Source organism: Chiloscyllium plagiosum, chromosome 45 (genome assembly GCF_004010195.1).
Source record: "Chiloscyllium plagiosum isolate BGI_BamShark_2017 chromosome 45, ASM401019v2, whole genome shotgun sequence".
In the NCBI taxonomy this organism is placed as follows: domain Eukaryota; kingdom Metazoa; phylum Chordata; class Chondrichthyes; order Orectolobiformes; family Hemiscylliidae; genus Chiloscyllium; species Chiloscyllium plagiosum.
In genome coordinates this window covers 829,457-854,008 of record NC_057754.1, presented here as the reverse complement: position 1 = coordinate 854,008, position 24,552 = coordinate 829,457, and the positions used below count along the sequence as shown (strand labels likewise).

At 43.6% G+C, this 24,552-nt stretch overlaps 1 protein-coding gene across 3 annotated transcripts in view; it reads right to left on the bottom strand.

Annotated features, from left to right (window-relative positions):
- Window positions 1–8,539: 8,539 nt before the first annotated feature.
- The window catches only part of LOC122543787 (echinoderm microtubule-associated protein-like 4), a 63,959-nt gene continuing 47,946 nt past the window's right edge, over window positions 8,540–24,552 (bottom strand). For all 3 annotated transcript variants that reach the window (XM_043682559.1, XM_043682557.1, XM_043682560.1), the window contains 10 exons: window positions 22,903–23,054; window positions 22,555–22,680; window positions 22,227–22,358; window positions 19,972–20,039; window positions 17,477–17,565; window positions 16,965–17,062; window positions 16,096–16,183; window positions 15,437–15,535; window positions 14,265–14,395; window positions 8,540–9,956 (listed from right to left, as the gene is read on the bottom strand). In XM_043682559.1, the coding sequence (XP_043538494.1) occupies window positions 9,753–9,956; window positions 14,265–14,395; window positions 15,437–15,535; window positions 16,096–16,183; window positions 16,965–17,062; window positions 17,477–17,565; window positions 19,972–20,039; window positions 22,227–22,358; window positions 22,555–22,680; window positions 22,903–23,054 (1,187 nt within the window). In that variant the 3' untranslated portion in view covers window positions 8,540–9,752. The remainder of the gene's footprint in view (window positions 9,957–14,264; window positions 14,396–15,436; window positions 15,536–16,095; window positions 16,184–16,964; window positions 17,063–17,476; window positions 17,566–19,971; window positions 20,040–22,226; window positions 22,359–22,554; window positions 22,681–22,902; window positions 23,055–24,552) is intronic.

The following is a 24,552-nucleotide window of genomic DNA, read 5'->3' as shown; positions in this document are numbered from 1 at the left end:
GACACTAAAGTCGGTGGAGTTGTGCACAGTATAGAAGGATGTCACAGGTTACAGAGGAACACAGATAAGCTGCAGAGCTGGGCTGAGAGGTGGCAAATGGAGTTTAATGCAGAAAAGTGTGAGGTGATTCACTCTGGAAGGAGCAACAGGAATGCAGAGTACTGGGCTAATGGTAAGATTCTTGGTAGTGTGGATGAGCAGAGAGATCTGTGTCCATGTGCATAGATCCCTGAAAGTTGCCACCCAGGTTGATAGGGTTGTTAAGGTGTAAAGTGTGTTAGCTTTTATTAGTAGAGGGATTGAGTTTCAGATCCATGAGGTTATGTTGCAGCTGTACAAAACTCTGGTGTGGCTGCACTTGGAGTATTGCATCCAGTTCTGGTCGCTGCATTATAGGTACGATATGGAAGTATTGGAAAGGATGCAGAGGAGATTTACTAGGATATTGCCTGGTATGGAGGGAGTGTCATATGAGCAAAGGCTGAGGGACTTGAGGCTGTTTTCATTAGAGAGAAGGTTAAGAGGTGACTTAATAGAGGCATACCAGATGATCAGAGGATTAGATAGGGTTGACAGTGAGAGCCTTTTTCCTTGGATGGTGATGGCTAGCAAAAGGGGAAGCAGCTTTAAGTTGAGGGTTGATAGATATAGGATAGATGTCAGAGGTAGGTTCTTTACTCAAAGTAGTAAGGGCATGGAATGCCCTGCCTGCAACAGTAGTGGACTCACCAACATTAAGGGCATTTAAGTGATCGTTGGATAAACCTATGGATGATAATGGAATAGTGTAGGTTAGGTGGGCTTTAGATTGGTTTCACAGATTGGCACAACATTGAGGGCAGAAGGGCTTGTACTGCGCTGTACTGTTCTATGTTTACTAATAAAGACAAAAATTACCCAAAGCAGCTCCCTCACATTTGTGGGAACGGCTGGATAAATCCTGGCCCTTTTTGCATGTTGAATTTGCAGTCCTTTCATGGGCTCAATGTTCTTAGTTATTGTGGACACCCACTGAAAGTGGCTGGATGTGCGTAGAGTTCATTCATCAAACATGGGGACAATGATAGAAAAACTGTGTGCACCTTTTGCAATACATGGACTCCCGGAAGTGTTGATCATGGATAATGGCCATCATTCACCAGCAGGAAATTTGAGTATTTGCTAAAATTGAATGGTATTCAACATATCCATGCTATGTCAATGCAATATGTATGCTATCCAACATCCAATGATCTGGCAGAAACAAAAGGTTAAAGAAACAGCCTGCAGCTTCGCTAGAAACCAAGCTGCCCTGGTTCCTCTTTGATGATGGGACCACTCCTCTTGCAATTTCAGGGATAACTTCAGCACCGTTGCTAATGGGGAGAAGATTCCGTACTAGTTAAATCTGATCTTCTAGGGCCTGGGAAGGGGAAGGGTGAAACAGCATTAGGAATGCCAATACCAGACACAGGACTCCACGAAGTGAGAGAGACAGTTTACTTAAGGGAATGGAGTTTGCTATAGCAACCATGGGAATGGCCCTCCATGGGTAAACGGCATGGTTGACCCAAGGTCAGATTGAGTGACATGTAAAATTTAACTAGATGCAATTGTCCCGAACAAGCATATGGACCATATGAAAGCTGCAAACCTGCAAATGGAGTGGAAGCAAAATGTGTCCAGCTCCTCGACTGCCTTTCCGACTGTTCTGGAACCGGTGGGCTCTCCCTCACCAACAAGCCTTGGAATCTGAGATGAACACAGCGGATATCACTGCTTTGTTGCTTTTTGCCACCTGACGAGGAGAATGAGTTTCTTCCAAGATGCTTTGGGTGCAACAGGCAAGCTACTGCACATTACATGCTGCCTGTATCAGAGGCAGATTTGAAGGAACCTGACCCCATGCTAAATGTCCTAGGAGGAATTTCAAAATAGAACTGGCCCATGTTCCCAGACTCAGGAATTGATGTAATGATTGTAACGAGGTCAACCAGGTGGACCTCATACAATATGAGTTCCCTGATTTGGGGCTGTTAATCTGGTCCAGTCAGGAAACCCTGGCTGACTGGAGTGTCAGAGTTTCTGTTCATTCTTGAGAGCTGGACCAATGTCAAGAACTTTCCACATGTGAATTGGTGACGGGATACCAACCTTTGTGCAGATATTTCACCGATAAAATTCCAACAGGACTAAACAGGGTAGATGCAGGAAGGATGTTCCCAATGGTGGGGAAGTCCAGAATTGGGGGCTACAGTCTAAGAATATGAGGTAAACCGTTTAGGATTGAAATGAGGAGAAATTTCTTTACCTAGAGAATGGGGAGCTCGTGGAATTCTCTACCATATAAAATGTCAAAACCAAAGGAACATTTGATTTCAAAGTGGAGTTGGATATAGCACTTGGACTAATGGGATCAGAAGATATGGGGGGGAAGGGCTGGAACAGGCTATTGAATTGTATGATCAGCCATGACCATAATGGCAGAGCAAACTTGAAAGGTCTCATGGCCTACTCCTCCTATTTTCTGTTTCTATTAGTTTTAAGATATTAGGAGAAAGGTATAGAGGGGACGTCAGAGGAAGGTTCTTTACGCAGAGAGTTGTGAATTCATGGAAGGCGTTGCCAACGGTGGTGGTGGAAGCAGTCATTAGGGACATTTAAGCGACTGGACATGCACATGGATAGCAGTGAGGTGAGGGGTGCGTAGGTTAAGTTAAGTTATTTTGCATTAGGATTAATGCTGGGCACAACATCATGGGCCAAAGGGACTGTTCTGTGCTGTACTTTTCTATGCTCTATGATAAATATTTCCTTTCCTTTAAAAAGATGGCTGAACAGGTGACCCAAGGAAAACTGAACATTGTTGTTGGAGAGTTGGTTGATGAAATTGCTTGCTTTCTGAGGACAGTTGTTATCGACTATGAACTGGTTTAAAAAAAAGTAATCTTGCTACATAGGAGTCACAGGCAAAATTTAAAAATAAGCTTCAGCAGCTTTGAGAGGGTAAAGCAAAAAATTTGATTGTTGGATGCATGCATGAAATGTAGACTATGTATGAGACCCTTGAGTGAGTAATTTTCCTTGAATTTAAAAATTTACCCCCATGTTGTTGCAAATGGGCATTGAAAGCTTGCAATGGAAACAGCAAGATAAGCAGCGAGTTGATCCACAAAATTAAGCCTTTTTTCTGTCACTTCCATAAACTAACAAAGATAAGATGGGAAGGTGAAAGGAATGCAAGATTCAAGAAGACAGCTGAGAATGCCCCAGGATCTTGTCCACAGGCCACACAAGAGAGTGCTGAAGGTGGAAGTGATTCCCAAATACAAAGGTACTTCTGTTGTGCTGATTCCTGGAAGTTGTCAGGTCAATCCATGGGATTTATCCATGGAATCCTTGGATAAATCCCATGGTCAGCAGAGAAAGGATACCAGACTGAGAGTACTGCAGAACACATTATATCACTGACTGCAGTTGCGAGACTAGGTGGAAACACCTTGAGTGCAGGCAAATGAACAAAGTAAACAAATGATCAATGATTTATTGGGAATTTTTGTCAATGTGTAAAGTGCATAATTTGAGGAATAATTATTTAATAAACCTATGATGATACATAGAGATACAGGAGCCACGCAAACTCTTGTTGGGGAAAGGCATGACTATTTCACCAGAGAATGACATGAATGCCAAAGTTTTAGTAAAATGTATTCATGGGGCATATATACCTGTACCTTTTGTCACTGGGTACAAGGTTAAGTGTGTGAGCTAATATCTGGAATGGTAACTGTTGGATTGTCCACAATTTACCCATAGATGGAGTTGTATTAAATCTTAAGGAATGATTTGGCAGGAGCGAATGTTATAGCTTCTCTAGTAATGCCATAAAGGCTAAGTGAAGTCAAGGAAACAGCAGTTAAAAGAAAAGGACTGAATCCTGGAATAGCAGTTTTGTCATAAAAGATTGGTTCAACCGGGGCTGTATTCACTGTTAGAAGAATGTGAGGGAATCTTATTCAAATGTATAAAATTCTGACAGGGTTGGACAGACTGGATGTAAGGATGATACTCCCCCTGACAAGGGTATCCAGAACAAGGGGTCACAGTCTCAGGATAGAGGATAGGTCACTTTGGAATGAAATGGAGAGAAATTATCCCATTTAATATTATTATCAGACAAATCAGATCCTAGACAGGAACTAGCTTGATAGGTCATAACTTAATTTGTTTTAGTTTTAACAAAGTCGTCATTTGCAGAGCCATAAGCACACAATGCTGCAGATTGAGCTTGAACAACAATTACATAAAATGAACCAAACCACATACTTAGAATACAATTTCAAATGTTACAAACACATAGTAAAAATATAATCCCATTAATTGCAAAATACACTTTTCTAAATTGAAAATAGCAAAGTTTTGTATAAGGTTCCTAGTACAGTTCCCAAAAACATCATGCATATAATATTCAAAGTTTGGGAGAAGATTTGTAGCTCGGGTGCTCGTTGTTGTGGTTCTGTTCGCCGAGCTGGGAATTTGTGTTGCAGATGTTTCGTCCCCTGTCTAGGTGACATCCTCAGTGCTTGGGACCCTTCTGTGAAGCGCTTCTGTGATGTTTCCTCCGGCATTTATAGTGGCACCAGTATCCCTGTATCTAACATGTTGGTGGGTTAAAGTTACCATTTCTAACATTGCTCGTGCATTTTCATCACAAACAGCATGACTTTGCATTGGTAAACTCCATCCAGCGTTTAGGAAAAACTAATATTTCTATAACTTACTTGGTTAAAAGAAATTGCCAATACCTTTTTAGCCAGAAAATAAGTGTAGCAACTCCGCTCACACTCTGAAACACACACACACTCATGAACTCTCATACCCTGAAACACACAAAATGAACCTCTGACCCTGAAACAGACACACACTGACTCATACCCTGAAACACGCTCATACTGACTCTCACATTGTGAAACATATTCACACTGAAACTTACCCTGAAACACAGGCTCATTGAAATTCTCACCCTGAATCACACTCAATCTCATGCTCACACAGAATCTCTCTTTGAAACATGCTCACATGGAATCTTAGACCCTGAAATACACTCTCGCTGAATCGTCTCCCCTGAAATATGCTCACACTTAAACTGACACCTTTAAAGGCACACACGTTGAAGCCCTCAGCCTGAAATATGCTCACATTGATGAAACTGGCTCAAGAGGCTGAATGACTTACCCTTTCCTACGTTCTGAACACAATGGTCCTCTGCTGCAAATGCAGGTGGACAGATGATAAGTGAGGAGAGGATGTGGTGCAGAGAAAGTCACTTGATGTACAAGGTTTGGGGTATCGAACCTTGGAGAAAGTGAGGACTGCAGATGCTGGGGATCGGAGTCGAGAGTGTAGTGCTGGAAAAAAACAGCAGGTCAGGCAGCATCCGAGGAGCAGGAGAATCGACCTTCAGCAGGAAGGGGAAATGAGGAAACTGGTAAAATCCACATTGATCCTGTGTGGTTGCATGGCCCAAGACAGAATATGAAGCATTCTTCCTCCAGGCGCAGGTGGTAAGGGTTTGGCGTTGGAGGAGTCCCAGGACCTGCAAGTCCTTGGCAGAGTAGGAGGGGGAGTTGAAGTGTTCAGCCATGGGGTGGTGGGGTTGGTTGGTGCGGGTGTCCCAGAGATGTTCTCTAAGTAATCTGCAAGTTGGCATCCTGTCTCCCCAATGTAGAGCAGACTGCATCAGTTGCAACAGATACCTTAGATGATATTGAAGGAGGTACAGGCAAATTTCTGTCGGATGTGGAAGGATCCTTTGGGGCCTTGGACGGAGGTGAAGGGGGAGACATGGGTGCAGGTTTTGCACTTCCTGCGGTGGCAGGGGAAGATGCCGGGAGTGAGGTGTGGGCTGGTGGGTGACGAGGCAATTGCAGAGGGAATGTCTCTCCCTGGTGTTTGGGTCTGTTTGTAGGTGGTGGAAGTGACGGAGGATGATGTGATGTATACGGATGGCGGAAGTGGTGGAGAATGATGTGATGTATATGGATAGCAGAGGTAGAACCTTACAACAGAAATATTGGAAAAATGCTTGTGTACATGTGCATAGTGGGCAGCACGTTGGCACAGTGGTTAGCACTGTTGCCTCACAGCGCCAGAGACCCGGGTTCAATTCCCGCCTCAGGCGACTGACTGTATGGAGTTTGCACGTTCTCCCCATGTCTGCGTGGGTTTCCTCCGGGTGCTCCGGTTTCCTCCCACAGTCCAAAGATGTGCAGGTCAGGTGAATTGGCTATGCTAAATTGCCCGTAGTGTTAGGTATAGGGGTAAATGTAGGGGTATGTGTGGGTTGCGCTTCAGCGGGTCGGTGTGGACTTGTTGGGCTGAAGGGCCTGTTTCCACACTGTAATCTAATCTAATCTCTCTTTTCAGTCCCCAGTGTCTAGCCAGTGCTTTGTGCCAATATAATGCCCCTTCCTCCAGCCCACTTAGGCCTCTGCTTCACCTGTTGACCACTCAGGAAAAGCACAGCAGGTCAGGCAGCATCTGAAGAGCAGGAAATTCGACGTTTCGGGCAAAAGCCCTTCATCAGGAATAGAGGCAGGGTGCCTGCAGAGTGGAGAGAAAAATGACAGGGGGGTGGGGGTGTGGTGGGGGAGAAAGTAGCTTAGAGTACAGTAGAATTTAGTATAAGATAATAGACAAGGTCTGTTCCCTGGAGTGGGGGTATAGATTTAAAGTGAGAGGGGAAAAATTTTAAAGGATCGAAGGGGCAACCTTTTCACGCAGAGGGTGATGCATGTATGGAAGTGATGGAGGCTGGTACAATTACAACATTTCAGAGGCATCTGGATAGGTATATGAATAGGAAGGATTTAGAAGGATATGGGCCAAGTGCTGGAAAATGGGACTAGCTTAGGTTAGGATATCTGGTTGGCATGGACGAGTTGGACCAAAGGGTCTGTTTCCATGCTGTACATCTCTATGACTCTATAACTGGGCTAATAACAGATTCTATATACATATTTTTATGCAGTTAAGTAACGCTGGGTATATCTGCTATGTGAAACTCCTCCCTCTAGTGTTGCTTATATTTGCTTTTGGCTGAAGCTCTTTGATGGCAGTACTATTGGAAAGGTCTTTCCCACAGATCCCTAGTGAGAAAAATCTGGAATGTAAGATGCAGAGGGAAAACACAAACTTTTTCCAACTCTGTGAGTTGTTGTAATTTGGAATGCACATTACCTGAAAAGGCAGAGGAAGCATATTCATTAGTAAATTTCAAATGGGCAATCTGAATGGATAAATAAAGATTTGAAAAAGAGAAATTTATAGGGGTTAGCTAAAGTGGGGTAGAGTGGGACTAATTGGGTAGAGTTTTAGAATGGACAGCATAGAGAAGATGTTTCCCCTTATGGGAGTGAACCAAATAAGAGCCATAAATATAAAGTATGATTAATAACAATAAATCTAATGGGGAATTCAAGAGAAACTCCCCAGAGAGTGAGGAGAACGTGGACTCGGGACCATAGGGATGGGTTGAGGTGAAAAGTGTTGAGGTATTGAAAGAGGAAGCTAGATAAACACGTGGGGCGAAAGAAAGGATATACTGAAACACAATTAGATGGACTAGAGGTAAGAGGCAGCTCATGTGGAACGTAAACGGCAGCACCAAGCCTATGGACCAAATTAATGTTCTACAATCTTCTGTAAAAATCAGTGCAGGGACAACATTGTGTTCCGTCACTGAAACCCTTTGGTAGCAGAGGTCACAGAGCAAGTATATGTGTCCAGATCACAGTCTAATTGCACCAATATGCCCTGGAATGAGGTGGTGGCTGCAGTGGAGCCAGGGTCTCCTGAATGCAGTAGAATTATGGGTTCTCGCTCTGGATATCGGTAAGACAGTGGCAGCACCTCCTGGTTGTGGTAGGCTTAGAGCTGTCATCTCCTTGTTATTGGTGAGGTGGCAGCAGTAGTTCTTGATTGTGACAGACCCTAGTTCTGGGCCTCTTGATTATCGGTAAGACCGTGATGGCAGCTCCAGGTTGTGGTAGACCCGGAACCAGGGTCTCCTGGTTATTAATGAGACAGTGGCGGCAGCTCCTAGTTGTGGTAGGCTGGAGCAGGGGATTCTTTGTTATCGGTGAGGCCCAGAGCTGAGGACTCGTGGTTGTTGTGAGGTGGTGGCAGCAGCAGGTCATGGTTGTGGTAGGCCCAGAGCTGAGGACTCCTGTTTAGCAGTGAATAGGAGGGAGTGGTGATGGTGGGGCAGTTGATGCGAATAAGAACACATGGGAAAGTCTGTGGACTGTGTGGGAAGCAGGAGAAATTAAGTGTCAAAAGCAATAACGGTGCAGGACAAAAGGATATGGTAACTGGATAAGTGAAGAAGCAGATCTGCCATGAGTTAGTTGAATAGTGGAACAAGAGTTGAATGGTCTCCTCATGCTTCTACCAGGACTGGCTTTGCAGCTAAATAAGTAGAAGATAAGTGAAACTCAAGGAAACCACATTACCAATCCTGTTGTGCAGATCAGTTTAAATATTGGTGAACAGTTAAACATATTGTTAAATTTGGGCTTTATTTCAAAGAAAAAATACATTTCTGTACAGTTCAAAACTGTTTACAATCATCTAGTCTGTGAGTAAGGTGCCTTGGTCCTTGTGACAACATTTGGCTTCAATTATTTAATTTTCATAATGTTCAAGTCTTCCCAAGAAGACAACGTCTATAAAAGACAAATGAGGACTACTACTTTTGAAAATGAAATACAGGAAAGTTATCAGATAGAGTTGCAGTACCAATGACTGTTAGAATGTAAAGATGGATCTCCCCACAGAGCTGCCAATGACCTGCACGGCAAAATCAGTGAGTTGGGGAGGATTGGACTGGTTGCGCCCTAACTGTAGCACCCAGTGCGTGGCAGAGGACTAGCAGTAACTTTCTTGCTTATTTGTCCATTTGTCCACAGTTACTTCACAGACTTTAAAAGCAAAACTACAAGGACAAAATCTGCAAAAGATTGATTTTTTTTCCCTCCATTTTGTTGACCAAATCTGCCCCTGATAACTGACCACTGCTCTGCACTTATCCACAGTGTATGAGCTACACTGAATAAACTTTCCTGTCCCATCACTGTGACACACTCCATCCTGCTTCTTAATGTGAGGTTAATAAGAGTTGTTCAATATGAGATGCAAACACACAGGCTTGCCTCCCAACTGTGCAAAACAAAAGCCACCTTCGTATTCACTGCAATATCCATTATATATCAAGCCCTCCTTACACACAATCAAATTCCATTTCCCATCATTTTATAATTCCATTGCCTCACACTGAGCCTCTCCCACTTCTGCATACTAAATTTAAAACTCCTACATATATCAACAAAGACTCAACAATCCCAAGTCTCCCATTTTACTGCAGGATATCCTTATAAACCTCCCCAGCAATTCTACAATTGAACATTGACAGTCCGACTAAACTTCAACTTACCCTATCTATTCAAAACAAATCAACTTTTAAAATTTATATCCAGTATCAGGGTTATCCCCCACTCCCATCATTGCTCAGTAATAGGGGCAAATGAGAATGTAAAGAATTGGGCAGCTGAGAAAAGTGTGCACAGTATTTACATAATCTCAGAATGGTCCTCATGAAGAAACATCTCATCTCAACTTGTATCTATACTATGAACCTCTCAGTCCAATTACCTTTGACTTTCTGAAAGGGCAGGGGCAAATAACAGACAGAGAGAGTCTACCAATTAAACACTTCAAACATTGCCTCCTGAAGGGATGTCCAGCGAGGAGACAGAAGTGGATGAGATGGAAGTGCTGCGTTCAAGGCTGCTGTTCATCATGCGCCACTGCATCACAGTTGTGTCCTTGCCCCCTGTTGAAATCAGGTGAGTGTCACTGTGTGTGAAACGGACATTAGTCACATGACTGCCATGTCCACCATATACATGGCTGGGTGCCTACAAACAAAGAAAATTTAAGAAACTTAGAGTCTTCACATGTTTGGAAATTTTCCAGTAACAGTTCAGAGTGTAGGACCTTAACTGATATTCCTTGATTCTCATTAATTCAGAGAGCTGGATGTTACTGCACAGATTTGTTCAAAAGAACAGTAAAGAAGGTATAATGCTCGGGGCTCCTTGGGAACATTAATTTTGTCTCACTGAGGTCGTTTTAATCGACAAGGTGGCACCACTTGCAGTCTTCTGAAATGGTCCTCGTTAGGCAAGTACATTTAAAGTCAAGCTGCCACAGTTCCAGATGATCATAGGACTGCTCTCTTATTAAAGAGAAACTACTGGTGGTGATTTTAACCTGAGGGTCACCATGCCTCAGTTGAGGAGCGAGATTGAGAAGGTGGATCTTCATGATGATTTCAGTCAGTGCAGGAATTGAACCCACTCTTCTGGCATCACTCTACATTACAAACCAGCTGTCCAACAACTGAGCCACCTGGCCAACTGAGCTAAACAGTCATGTCTGGCACTTGCATAGTGCACGTTATTTGCCAATTACCAGCAATCATCAGCAAGATTACTAATGAAGCAACTGAAGATGGTTGGGTCTAGGACAGTACCCTGAGGAACATCTGTGCAGATGTCCTGGAGCTGAGATGACTGATGTCCAAAAAACCACAACCATCTTTCTTTATGCCAAGTATGACTACAACCAGCAGAAAATTTTCCCCTGATTCCCACTGACTCCAATTTTTATTGTGTTCCTTAATGAAAGACTTGGTCAAACACAAGGACAGTCACTACCACCTCATGTCTAAAGTTTAGCTCTATTGATAATGTTTCAGCCAAGGCTACAAATGAGGTGTGTGGCTCTGACAGAACCCAAACAGAGCATCACTGAGCAGGTCACTCAAATAGCTGTTTGGTAGAACAGAATGTTAGTATTGCTGAAAAATATACTTTTCTCAAAGTTTTTCATCTTGTGCTCATCAGGACCAATCCCAAGTAAACCAATGAAATGGGAAAAATAATATTTATTGTATAAGAGGAGAGTGCTGATTAGTTGATAAAGTGGACTCTGATTGGTAGGGATGTTGCTTGTAAAATGCACTAGTTACTGATGATTGCCAGGTGAAAGTGAGGACTGCAGATTAGAGTCGAGAGTGTGGTGCTGGAAAAGCACAACAGCACAACAGCAGCATCTGAGGAGCCATCCTGAAGAAGAGCTTTTGCCTGTAATGTCGACTCTCCTCCTCCTTAGATCCTGCCTAACCTGCTGTGCTTTTCCAGCACCACAATCTCGAATGATGATTACCAGTTAACTGCCAAGCTTTGTTTAAATTTTAAACAAGGCACATGACTTTCATTGGTCGAGGCATGTCCTGAGAAATAAACCAGAGAATGGCTGTCACCTATTTTGTTATGTTGAAATGGGTGCAGTGCTGTTTATGTTGTGCATAAATACAGGGTTGACAAGACTATGGTGTTATTTCCAGCACCTTGGTTTATGAATCATGGTCCATTTAATTCCATTGCTTTTATTGAATATCTGTAACGTTTAGATGCAACTAACTGTCTTGCCAGGCCATTTCAGAGTGCCCTTAAGAGTCAAGGGTGGGTCTGGAGTCACATTATCGCCTAGACCATGTAAGAATGGCAGTTTACTTCCCTAAAGGGCATTAATGACACAGATGGGTTTTTGACTAGACTTTGTTTGCTGAATTCAGATTTTATCACCGGTCATGTCCCTAGAGGATCAGTTAGTGACATCACTACACCTATGCCTTCCTTTATATCGTGAAAAATCACACAACACCAGGGTTATAATCCAAAAGGTTTATTTAGAAGCACTAGCTTTTGGAGTGCTGCTCCTTCATCAGACGAAGGATAGCGTTCCAAAAGCTAGTGCTTCCAAATAAACCTGTTGGGCTATAATCTGGTGTTATGTGATTTTTAACTTTGTCCACACCAGTCCAACACTGGCTCCTCCACATTGTCCTTTTATATCCAGCACATTGGAACACTGTGCTGCATTATCAGGTACCATATCAATACAGGTAGTTCTGGATGAGTCACATTTCACTAACAACAACTTCCCTATGTCACATAAAATAGTGACATCCAAACTGGCTTATTGCAACCGAATATCCTGTCCAGGAAGCCAAGACATTAGGTTTTATTCCTGACGAAGGGCTTTTGCCCGAAACGTCGATTTCGAAGCTCCTTGGATGCTGCCTGAACTGCTGTGCTCTTCCAGCACCACTGATCCAGAATTAGGTAACCAGGCCAAAACACAGTAATAACACAGAGTGCCTGCGTGGGGCAGTGTTAGGAATAAGGGAGAAGCTCAGTACTACCCTCTGCAGGCACCAAATGCAGTTACATTAAAACCAAATCAACTTGTTGATGGAAATTAAGAAATGTATTCCAGTGTAGCATTGGTCAGATCTCCCATTTAACTCTCTGTGCTTTAAGGAGAACAATTCCACTTCTCTGGTCTTTCCACATTCATAAAAATCTTTCAACCGTGGTCCTATTTTAACAGATTTCCTCCGTACCCTCTGAAGTTTCAAAATCCTACCAAAAGGGTGGGGTCCAGAATTGAGAAGTGGCAGCGTGGTATTAATGTCACTGGACTAGTAATCCAGAGACCTTGGTTGTATTCTGGGGGGCAGAGATTAAAATCCCAGCTGGTAAAATTTGAATTCAACAAAATTGTGTAATGTTAAAAACTGATCTAATGGTTAGCATGTAACCAGGGTGAATTGACGTAAAACCCTGGTGTCACTAATGTCTTTGAAGGAATGAAATCTGCTGTCCTTATCCAGTCTGGTCTACCTGTGACTCCATACCCAAAGCAATGTGGTTATTCTTAAGGGGTGGGCCTAGTCATAAACACTCAATGAATAATGAACAAAATTTTAGATCCAATACTCTCACTGAAGTCTAATACAGTGACTTAGAAAGGCTTAACATAAATTCTGGCTTTTCTACTCTATGCCTGTATTTAAATAGCCCAGGCTGCTGTCTGCCTTTCCCCACACGGCTCAGAAATGATCACAGTGATCATTATAGTGCATCCAGCCACAGAAGAGAAGTGGTTTGTAATGTTTCAATGCAGCTTTTTATTCTGCTTCTCAAAGGCTCCGTTCTGACCCTGGCACAGTTGCACAGGAACTGGCCACCCATGGTACCTTTAATATCCAGTACCATTTGATATGTACAGACCCAGACCCTTATTCAACATTGGAAGGCGTCACAGTCCAACCCTATTGCAGTGCTATCTGTCCCTGCTGTTTGTTACACAGTACTGGTGCCCAATGGTGGCTGTAGTGGAGGGCGGGGTGGGACAGTGGGTGAATGTGAATTGGGTACCCACTTCCCTTTACAAAGCTGCTTTGGTTAATATGTGGAAGGACACCTCAGGCATCTCCTCACAGCACCTGGATTAAAATCTGTTTCCACCACATAAGCAAAACAGGAAAGGCATCTTCTGTGGTCATCCAAACATTTCCCTTTCTGGCTCTTTCTCAATTCTGCGTGTGGCAGGCGCTGCTTTTGGGCAGTAGCCTGCATGAATATCACTGCCAACTGGCTTCTTCCCACACAGACTCTCTGTATGCAGACAGACAGAGAGCAAGAGAGAGATGGATGGTGCGGATCCTAATACTCAACAATGTTGTGCCATTAGTCCACTAAACCCTTCCGTGCTTGGCTATCTCATTCTTGAAATGATCTGTCCTGCTCTCACATTGACAGGATGAAAGCGTCATACTGGGTGCTTGTTCTCATCAATTAGCGTTCTAGAGAAATCACGGAACAAACCTCTCTCTCATAAATAGTTTTGAAAGTCTAGAACTTCTGGACTCCAAAAGGCTTTGGGTATTTTCATCACTGATTTTTGATAGACAAGGGCCATTAGAAGATTATGAAGCAAAGTCAAGTGATGTTGAGTCATAAATCAGCTGTGATCTGGAGGAAGGATGAAGCAGTTTGGGATCTGGTTGGGGGGATCCACCCAGTGTTTTGTGATGCTGAAATTGCAAAGAAACACTCACCACAACTGAACAAAAAGAACCGAAAGCACTGTGGATGCTGGAAATTAGAAAACTCAACAAGTTTGACAGCATCTGTGGACAGAAATCAGAGTTAATGTTTTGGGTCCAGCGATCCTTCATCAGAACCCCACATACTGAAGAAAAGTCACTGGACCTGAAACATAAACACTAATTCCTTTCTACAGATACTGCCAGACCTGCTGAGTTTTTCCAGCAATTTCTCTTTTTATTTCTCTCATCAACACTGACTGACCTTAGGTTTCGCACATGGATACTGAAAGAGATGAACTTTGCAGAAATCGTCAGCCACAGCCACTGTGCGCTCATTGTGAGAGCGGCACAGTGCATTAATGTCTGTCCCATCAGAACCATCTGGCCAGACCCCTGCAGCAAGACAAAAAGCAAAAAAAAAAGCTCCCAGTGTTATTCAAACTGCTTGACAGTTCGCAGTAAGGAGAAAGGCTGTTGGAATTCATAACATCATTGTGCCTGTGCCAGCTTTTTAAACGATCTCTCCAATGATTACCAATCTCTCTTTACCCCTCTCCTTTTCCCATAGTTATAGCAGCATGGGCAGGCTATTTGGCCCTTCAGGTCTCCTCCCCCACTGGTCATGGTCTCACTTTCCAATTTCTCCACATTAACTAAAGTCTCCCATCTCTAGTTTGTCTAGTAAATATTCTCTGCACTTTTTCTTCGGGAGGTTTAAATTTGCCAGTGTAAGGGAGAAGTGAATCTGTACTAGTTACATTTATTGCTAGGGGAAATGAATATAAAAATAGGAATGCTTAGAGCAGTTGTCTAAGGTGTTGGTGAGACCACGTCTGGAGTACTATGCATTGTTTTGGTTTCCTTGTTTGGAAAAGGACATAACTGCATCAGAAGCAGTTCAGCAATTGTTCACTTGATTCATTCCTCAGATGAAAGTCTACTTTTCAGATGAAAGCTTAAGTGGGTTGGATGTTAGAGTTTAGAAGAACAAGACATGATCTTATTGAAACAGTAAAATCCTGAGCAGACTGGTGAGATGGATAGACAGGAAAGTGGAGTTAAGACCACAAGCAGATCAGCCACAATCTTATTGAATTGGGGAGCAGGCTGGAGGGGCCTACTTCTACTCCAAAGTCCCATGTCCTAAGCACTTGATTGTAACAGTCCATTGTGAAATCATCTTCATTGCAGAGCATTGGCTTTAGAAGCCCACCTAGGAGCTGCCCAACCTAATGACTTGGGCAGTCTAAAGTCAGAGCTGGTTAATTTCGTGTTAGATTCACCCCAGCACTGAGATATGTCCCTGCTTCATGAGGGAGGTGTTCTTATAGCCCTCACATATTCTTCACCCCATCCACTGACTATAGAATTCTCATGCATTTCTTTAAACCCTCTCCCATTGCTCCCACCACTGTCCAAGACTATCATCCTTACCAAAAACATGGAATCCCAAGACACAGGTATATGAGACCCACTCCAGATCCTTGCACTCATAACGATTTCTGAGTAGTTTACATCCTGCCCCGATGTCCCCTGTAAAACAGAATGCCAATACCAAGAATAAATTACTTGGAGTTACTGCCTGTTCAAACAGACATTGTTTTCCTTTTTCTTTCCAGTCAGGTTTGATGGAAATCTGCTGATATCACAGAGACGAAGGACAGCAAAGCCCCTTCATCAATTGTGAGTTACAAACTACAGACTAAATAATAATGTCTTCACTACTTACCACATAGACAGTCCACTGACTCACTGAGATACAGACCTCATACACAGGAGATCATCCCAAATCTAGTAAGTGTTTCCATCTCCTTTGATGATATTGATTCCTCAGAGGTATGACAGAAAGTGAACTGACTGGGCTCAAGGCCGGTCTCATCTCATATCCGTGACATACAACTAGACCAAAAGCAGAATGCCCCACCAAATCTTCCTCCGCACCCCAACTAGAGGTACCAAGGCCCAGCTTAGCACCATTACTGCTGCCACCAAACCATAAAGAAAGCCATGCCCTCCTTTATAACATGGGTTTGAGGGCATTGCAGTGCTGGTTTTGGGAAAAACCTAGATGATCTGGAAACTTCTCTACTTACAGTAGAGGATCTCATAGTCTCCAGAATTGGACATGATGAAGTGGCTGTCTTGAGACCAGTCCAGGTGAGTGATGAAGCTCGAATGACCCTAAGTATAAGCAAGAAAGGTATGGGGTTATAGTGAGTCATCATCAAAAATAACACCAACCATCACACACTTATTCAATGCAGAACTTAACACTTCAACATAGTCTCTGTGGACCATGTGTCATGAATGTTAGTTCAGGAGCCAGGCCCACATCAGGACTTAAAAACTTTATGATGGTCCTCATAACCTGTTTACTAAGTTTTTGATCATCTACTCTTAAAAACTGTTTGCATGATATTTGCAGCTTTGTCAATGAAATGTTGACAATGAAGAGGCTTGGGACATTCACCTACATGAAATACACGACATGTATATTCTATACACACATACCCTCACATGTTGTTGTGAATTACAATATTGAGTAGGAGATCATCTTCTGCTGCCTGTCTCCTGGTTATTATCATTTTACTACCTAGCCTTACACATGGAAGGATGATCTCTTGGGCAAGATGCCAGACCCTCAACATGCCCATAGAAGGGTAACTTGAACTGCCTTTGGTGAACAGTGAGACGGACAAGGTGAGGAAAAGCGGAAATGGAATGGTGAATTGAAGCAGATCAGATCCCAATCTAGGAAGTGGCAATAGCGGGAGGGAAATGTAGGATAAAAGATGAGAGCACTATTCCTGGGCTTATCACAGGAAGACATTAGAAATGGCTTTGCTGCTCTAAGTAGACCCATTGTTTCCCAAACAGTGGACAGGGAAAGAGCTAAAAAATAGATTAGGAAAAGGAAGGACCATCAGAACATTTCAAGTTTAATATAAATTGATGTTCTTACCATGCACCTGCCAAACCGGTTATACTTCCGACCATTCTCGCTGACAGTGTAGAGGTAAATGTAGTTGTCATGTGATCCTATTGCCAAGAAATTACCATCTGTTGGAATATAAAAAATTAATGCACATGCAATAACTGGTTTTTGGGAGGGCTTGTCGATGGTGATGAGCTGGGTGCCTACTCAACCGCATCCAGCTTTGTGTTGGCTTGGCTGCAATATCCATGCTACCACCTCTCCATGACAAAACACATTGACTGCACAGGCTCACATATGAAGGCGAGAATGCTTGGTAGATTGACTAAAAATGATCCTGAGGGACACTGGTTAACTATGCTAAATCCTCCTGTCCTCTCCATCGGTGAGCCTACTGCTCGCTGTTACTGAAAATCAATTCACCAAGACTGCTCGAAGCTCCCAGGTTCATGGGGAGGGCAGGGCTGCTACCACTCAGCAAGCTTGCAATATCTGAGAATGCCAGTTGGTGTGAGTGACAGTTCACAATGTGAGATTACCTGGGGAATAGCGCACCACCGAGAGCTGCTCATTTCCATCGACAGTACTGGAAACCAGATCCTGTGTTTCACAATCCAGAACTACCCACCTGTGGGGGAGAAAAAAACCCACAAAAAATCATTTGCAACTAGAGAAATGGGGGTCAGGACAGAGAGGAAAAGTGTGTGTCACAATTTCTTGTTTCAGTGTAATGAGATTTATAATCATTCCACAAAGAACATATTGATCCAGCATTGAAAGTATTCAGACCTAATAATGGGGACAGAGGGAATTGTGCTGAGAATACATCTCAGAGTTTTCCCACCTTTCAATAGTTAATGTCACTGAAAGCCATCACTACCTCATTCAGAGTTACAGAAATGTCAAGGCATAGAAGGCTGCCATTTGGCCCACTGTGTCTGCACTGGCTCTCCAACAAACAAACATCATGACTTAGTCCCATCCTCCTAACTTTCCCTTATTCGTTTTACATTGTTTTTATTTAAGTGTCCAATGCCCTCTTGAATGCCTCAATTATACCTACCTTCACCACACTTCCGGGCAGTGTATTCCGGACCTTAACCACTTGTGCAAAAAAGTGTTTCTTTTTCCCCTCAGCACATTTGCTTCTTTTGCAAATCATTTTAAGTGTCTGTCCCCTGTTCCTTTTACTAACAGGAACACTTTTTCCCCCATCTACTCTATTCAGTTCCTTCATAATTTTGAAAACCCCTATCAGATCTCCTCTTAGCCTTCTTCTCTCCAAGGAGAACCAACCTCTCCTGTCTACATATATAGCTGAAGTTTCTCATTCGTTGAACCATTCTTGTAAATCTCTTCCACCCTTTCTCCAAAGTGTACACATCCATCTCATAATGTAGCACCCAGAGCTGTACACAATACTCCAATTGAGGTCTAACAAGTGTCTTATACAAGTTCAGCATTACCGGATCTTGAACTCTATGCTCCTATTAGTAATGCTGAGGATACTCTATTATCAACTGCTCTCCCTATCAGTTCTGCTACCTTTGATGATCTGTGCACATATACAGCCAAGTCCCTCTGCTCCAGCACCCCTTTTTAGAATTGTATCTCCTAATGTATTGTCTTTCAAAGTTCTTTCTACCAAAGTCAGATCAACATAATGAAGTTAAAATCACACAACACCAGGTTATAGTCCAACAGCTCTACCTGGAAATACTAGCTTTTGGCTCCTTCATCAGGAAGCTGGTGTTGTGTGATTTTTAACTTTGTCCACCCCAGTCCAACACTGGTACCTCCACAACATAATGAAGGAGGAAGTGGTGGGTGTCTTTAAATTCATTAAAGGTAGACAAGACAGTAGGGTCAGTGCTGGGACCTTTGTTGTTTGTAATATATATAAATGATCTGGTGCAAAAAAGTAGGTGGTCTGATTAATATCAAAATTGGTGGAGTTGCAGATAATCAGGAGGATTGTCAAAGGATACTGTGGGATATAGATAGATTGTAGACTTGGGCAGAAAAACAGTAGATGGAGTTTAATTTGGACAAATGTGAGGTGATGCATTTTGGAAGATCAAATTCAGGTGTAAATTACACAATATATGGCAGAACACTTTGGAGCATTGACATTGGGCAAACATGTCCACAGATCCCTGAAAGTGGCAACTGCTGGATAAGGTGGTTATGAAAGCATACAGCACACTTGCCTTCATTGGCAAGGGCATCAACTATAAAAGTCAGCAAATTATGTTATTGCTGTACAAAACTTCTGTTAAGCCACATTTGGAATATTTTGTGCAGTTCTGGTTGTCACCCTACCAACAGGATACCTTGGAGAGAACGCAGAGAAGGTTTATCAGAATGTTGCCTGGTCTGGATGGTTTTAATTATGAGGAGAGTTTGGATAAACTTGGATTGTTTTCACTGGAAAGATGGAGTCTGAGCCTGATAGAGGTCTACAAAATTATGAGGAGCATAGATAGGTTAGATAGTCAAAGGCTTTTTCCCCAGGATAGAAAGGTCAACTACAAGAGGGCACAGGTTCAAGGTGAGAAGGAGAAGGTTTAGGGGAGACATGCGGGGTGGGTGTCTGGAACGCACTGCCAGTGGTGGTGGTGGAAGCAGGCATATTATCAATGTTTAAAGTGTACTTTGATAGACACATGAACAGTAGACAAACAGAGGGATAGAAACTGTGCATAGGCAATAAGTAGCAGGTACAAATAAGGACTAGGAACTGGTGCAGACTTGGTGGGCCAAAGGGCCTGTTCCTATACTGAGTTGAAGTGTATATAAAATGCATCACCCCACACCTCTGGATATTGAATTCCACATGTCACACATCCACCCACTCCACCAACTTGTCACTGTCCTCCTCACTATTTCCAATGCTTTAAATTTCATGTCATTCATAAACTTTAAAATTGTCTTCTGCACATTGAGGCCCGTCATCAGAATGCATGATCTTCTGATGTCCATTGGTGCAGTGAGATGGGTTGAAAATAAGCAGATAGTAAAATGTGGTAGTTACCTGCCTGTCTGCAGCCCAACAGCCACCACGGTGCCACTGCAGTGGAAATCAGCACACAGTCCAGTCTCCTGGGGAATTAGTGAAACTATTAAATGTACAGGCCATGCAGTAGGAGCCTCACCATGTCCCTAAATACATATTTAAATACTTTCAAAGTGCAGTGAGAGCCAACCTTTCATTGGTGGAATAGCTCTTTGTCAAATCTGTCCATTCTACCTATCAGGATAGTGCTACTTCTTCAACTGATCACCCCTTGAATTTTGCCAAGCATTTGGGCAGCCTTTAGGGAAAAATTCATTCAGTGCTCTACGTAATTTGAATAGTGGAAACTCAGGACTGTAGCATCCATGACACGAACCAAGTGCTGGGAAATAGTTTTGACAAAGTGGCTTGTTTCTTGGCCATGCTGGACAAACTAGCCTCTTTCTGGAAACATTCTAAATTTCTGAAGAGGGGTACTTGAGGAGAAGGATGGGAAGGGGGGGCACTACCTGAATTGATCCTTAGGCCGACTGGCACAAACATGATGGATTAAATGGCCTCCCTCCGTTCTGTAACAATTCTACCACAAGAGGGAGCATGCATCCTGTTGTGAGGTTACCCACAGAAACGGTAGCCAGAGCAAGTCTGGCGGCTTTCTTCTCAGCACTATCCCAATCTCTGATCAGTCAGGCAATTGACATAACCTGGAGAAGGACACCCACCAGGGAGCAGGTTCAATGCCAGCTCGGTTGTGCCAGAATAAGAAACAAACACAGAGAATGCTGGAGAAACTCAGCAGTAGAGAGAGAATACGTTCACATTTTGAGTTGACATGACTCTTCAGAACTATCCTAAGGAACAGTCATACAGGACTTGAAACATTAACTCTGTTTTTCTCTCTCCATAGATGCTGCCAGACCTGCTGAGTTTTTCCAACATTCTGTTTACGTTTGGGATTTCCAGTATTGACAATATTTTGCTGTTATTCAATGCTGTAATTAGCATGACTGCTGCTTAAATCGCCTCTCAGCTTTTGGATAAGGAATGTTAGAAACTGAGTCCAGGATTCCTGCTTATGATAAAGGAGAAAATGAGAGACAGAAAGGAGGGGAGTGGGGAGGGGAGTGGGGGGGGGAGAGAGAAGAGAGAGCGCGTGCACAGGGGCAGTCTGAAAGGGGAAGAACAGAATTAATGGTCAGAACCTTTGATCAGAACTTGAAGTGGTTGGAGGTTTAAATGGGTCAGGCAGTTGCAGACACAGAATGTGTGGGCTGGAGATTGAGGAAAGAACAAAAGGATCATTCTTGTAATAGGGCAGCGGGCAGGAGTGATAGAAACACATACTATGTGCAGTTCTGGTCGCCCTATTATAGGAAGGATATTATTAAACTGGACAGAGTTCAGAAAAGATTTACCAGGAGGTTGCCAGAAATGGAAGGGTTAAGATATAAAAGATATATAAGATATAAAAAAGTAGACGAGAGAGACTGGGACTTTTTTTTAAACTGGTGCATAGGAGGTTGAAGGGTGATCTTATTGAGGTTTATAAAATCATGAGGGATTTAGATAAGGTAATGACAAGGGTCTTTTCCCTAGGGCGGGGGAGTTGAAAACTAGGGGGTATATTTTTATGGTGAGGGGAGAAAGATCTAAAAAGCACATGAGGGGGCAACTCTTTCACATGTGGAATGAACTCCCAGAGAAAATGGTGCATGTGGGTACAGTTACAACATTTAAAAGACATTTGGATAAGTTCATGAATAGGAAAAGTTTGGAGGAATAGGAGCCAAGTGCAGACAGGTGGCACTGGTTTAGTTTGAGAACATGGTTGGCATTGACTGATTGAACCAAAGGGTCTGTTTCCATGCTGTATAACTTTTTGACATAAACCTTTCCTTTATTCCCTCCTGGAATGTGAACGTCACTGACTGGGTCAACTTTTGTTGCCCATCCCCAATTGCCCTTAAACTGAGGTAGAGGGGAGCAGTACTTCCCAGGAAGTGTTTTCCAGGCAGGGACAATAGCCAGAATTCAGAATTGATTCCTGAAGAAAGGCATATGCCCGAAACGTCGATTCTCCTGTTCCTTGGATGCTGCCTGACCTGCTGCGCTTTTCCAGCAACACATTTTCAGCTCTGATCTCCAGCATCTGCAGCCCTCACTTTCTCCAGGGACAATAGCCAGACTCTGGTGTGATGAAAGGTCCCCCCTCCTCTCATTGTAGGTCAAGGAACTTTCACTCAAGAGTCAGTGTGCAAGGTTTTCCCTCTCACCTCCAGCGTTTTACTCCATTCCAGCATATGCTGCTCCTGATTCCACAGACACACCTGCTTGTCGTGTGCACATGTCAGGAAAAGATCTTGGAATGGGTGCGTGGCCAATCCCCACAGTTCATCTGTGTGACCCTGCAAGTGAACCACAAAGCATAACCACATGGAAAAACCTCTCCATAACAGTTAACTCATAGGTCAATCTGTACCTTAGCTCCCTTCGCTAACCTTGGCTCTGTTGTTCTTAATATCCTGCATACAACAAAAATGATCACCCCCAAGTTTTGAAGGAGTGGGGGGATGAGCCAGACTCCTATTGTTCTGCACTGACCTGCACGATGGGAGTAAAGGGTTCAGTAAAGCTGCCCCTCAGGATGGCATTCCGTGTGGTTCCGATTAGGAGATCGTCCGCTTGTCCTTCCACAATAGTACGCACAGCACCAAATCGCTCGGGGATCTACAATACAAAGCAGCTTTGATATTCTTTCACAACTTAAGGCAATCCAAATAATAACCTCAACAATAATGAAGTGCTTCTTCAGTTTAATCACGAAGTTCACCATATCCACTTCACTTCGGTTTCATCCCTCACTTGCCCCTTCCTTCAGCCACTCCCTCATTCCCTCCACTTGCTGGTGTTCTCTCCTCCTCACATTTTAATAATGCATGTCTGCCTCACCTCAGTTTCTTGATCTGTTGTAAGGCTCAGGTTCCAGTGGATGATTTTGCGGTCCTTCCCTCCTCCACTGAGCAGCGTGCCATCTCTCATGATGCAGAGGGTGAAAATACTGCCCTCGTGGGCCTTTGTTTGTTTGGCAATCTGATAAGTTTCTGAAACAGCACCAGAGAATTTAAGAGACTCCTGTGACATGTTCATTGAAACTCCAATTTCTTCCAGCAACTCTCAACCTTTCTGTACAAACTAAAGCCCTTTACAAACAATGATTTACTTTGGAAACGGTGTCACTACTACAATGTAGGAAACGCGGCAACCAGTTTGTACACAGCAAGCTCCACAGTCAGCCGTGTAACAGATCAGATGGTCTGCTGAAAACAAAAAGAACTGCAGATGCTGTAAATCAGAAACTGCTGGAAAAACTCAGCAGGTCTGTCAGTGTCTATGAAGAGAAATCAGCTAACTCTTCAGGTCCAGTGACCCCTCCTCAGTACAGTTCTGAGGAAGGGTCACTGGACCCGAAACGTTAACTCTGATTTCTTTTCACAGATGCTGCCAGACCTGCTGAGCTTTTCCAGCAACTTCAGTTTTTGTTTCATTTGGTCTGTTGATTTGGTGATGTTTGCTAAGAATAGAATAGAATCCCTACAGTGTGGAAACAGGCCATTTGACCCAACATGTCCACATCAACCCTCCGAAGAGTAACCCACCCAGACCCATTCCCCTACCCTATTACTTTACATTGCTCCTGACTAATACACCTAACCTACACATTCCTGAACACTGTGGACAGTTAGCATGGCCAATTCACCTAGCCTGCACATCTTTGGCTTGTGGCAGGAAACGTAGTACCCGGAGGAAACCCATGCAGACACAGGGAGAATGTGCGAACTCCACACAGACAGTCGCCCAAGGCTGGATTCGAAACCGGGTCCCTGGCGCTGTGAGGCAGCAGTGCTAACCACTGGCATAAAAATATTGGCCCAGAACACTGGAGAGATACCTCGTGCTCTTCTCCCAGTGGTGGCTCTGGAACATTTTACACCTACCCAAGAGGACAATGGGGTCTGAAATTAATGTTTCATCTGAAACACAGTACCTCTGATCATGCAATAGAGACCATCCGACAGCGTGGAGCTCCTTTATTGCTGACTTTCTGACACTGCAGTTCTATCTCAGCACTGACCCTCTGACAGTATGGTGCTGTCTCAGCGCTAAACCTCCAACAGTGCAGCGCTCCTTCAGTACTGACTCTCTGACAGTGTGGCACTCCCTCAGCACTGACTATCCGACAGTGCAGGGATCTGTCAGTCCAGATTTTGTATTCATGTCTCCAGAGTGAGCCTTGAATCCACAACCTTTGTGGGGGAGGGGGGAGGGGGGTGGCAGTAGCACAGTGTGTCAGTGATTAGCACTGCTGCCTCACAGCGCCACCTCCAGTGATTGTCTGTGTGGAGTTTGCATGATCTCCCCGTGTTTGCATGGGATTTCCCAGAGTGATCTGATTCCTTTCGCAGTCCAAAGTTGTGCAGGTTAGGTGAACTGGCGATGTTAAATTGCCCTTTGGGCCCAGGGTTCTGCAGGCTAGGTGGATTAACCATGGGAAATGCAGTTAGAGGGATAGTGTCGGGGATGGGTCCGGGTCAGATGCTG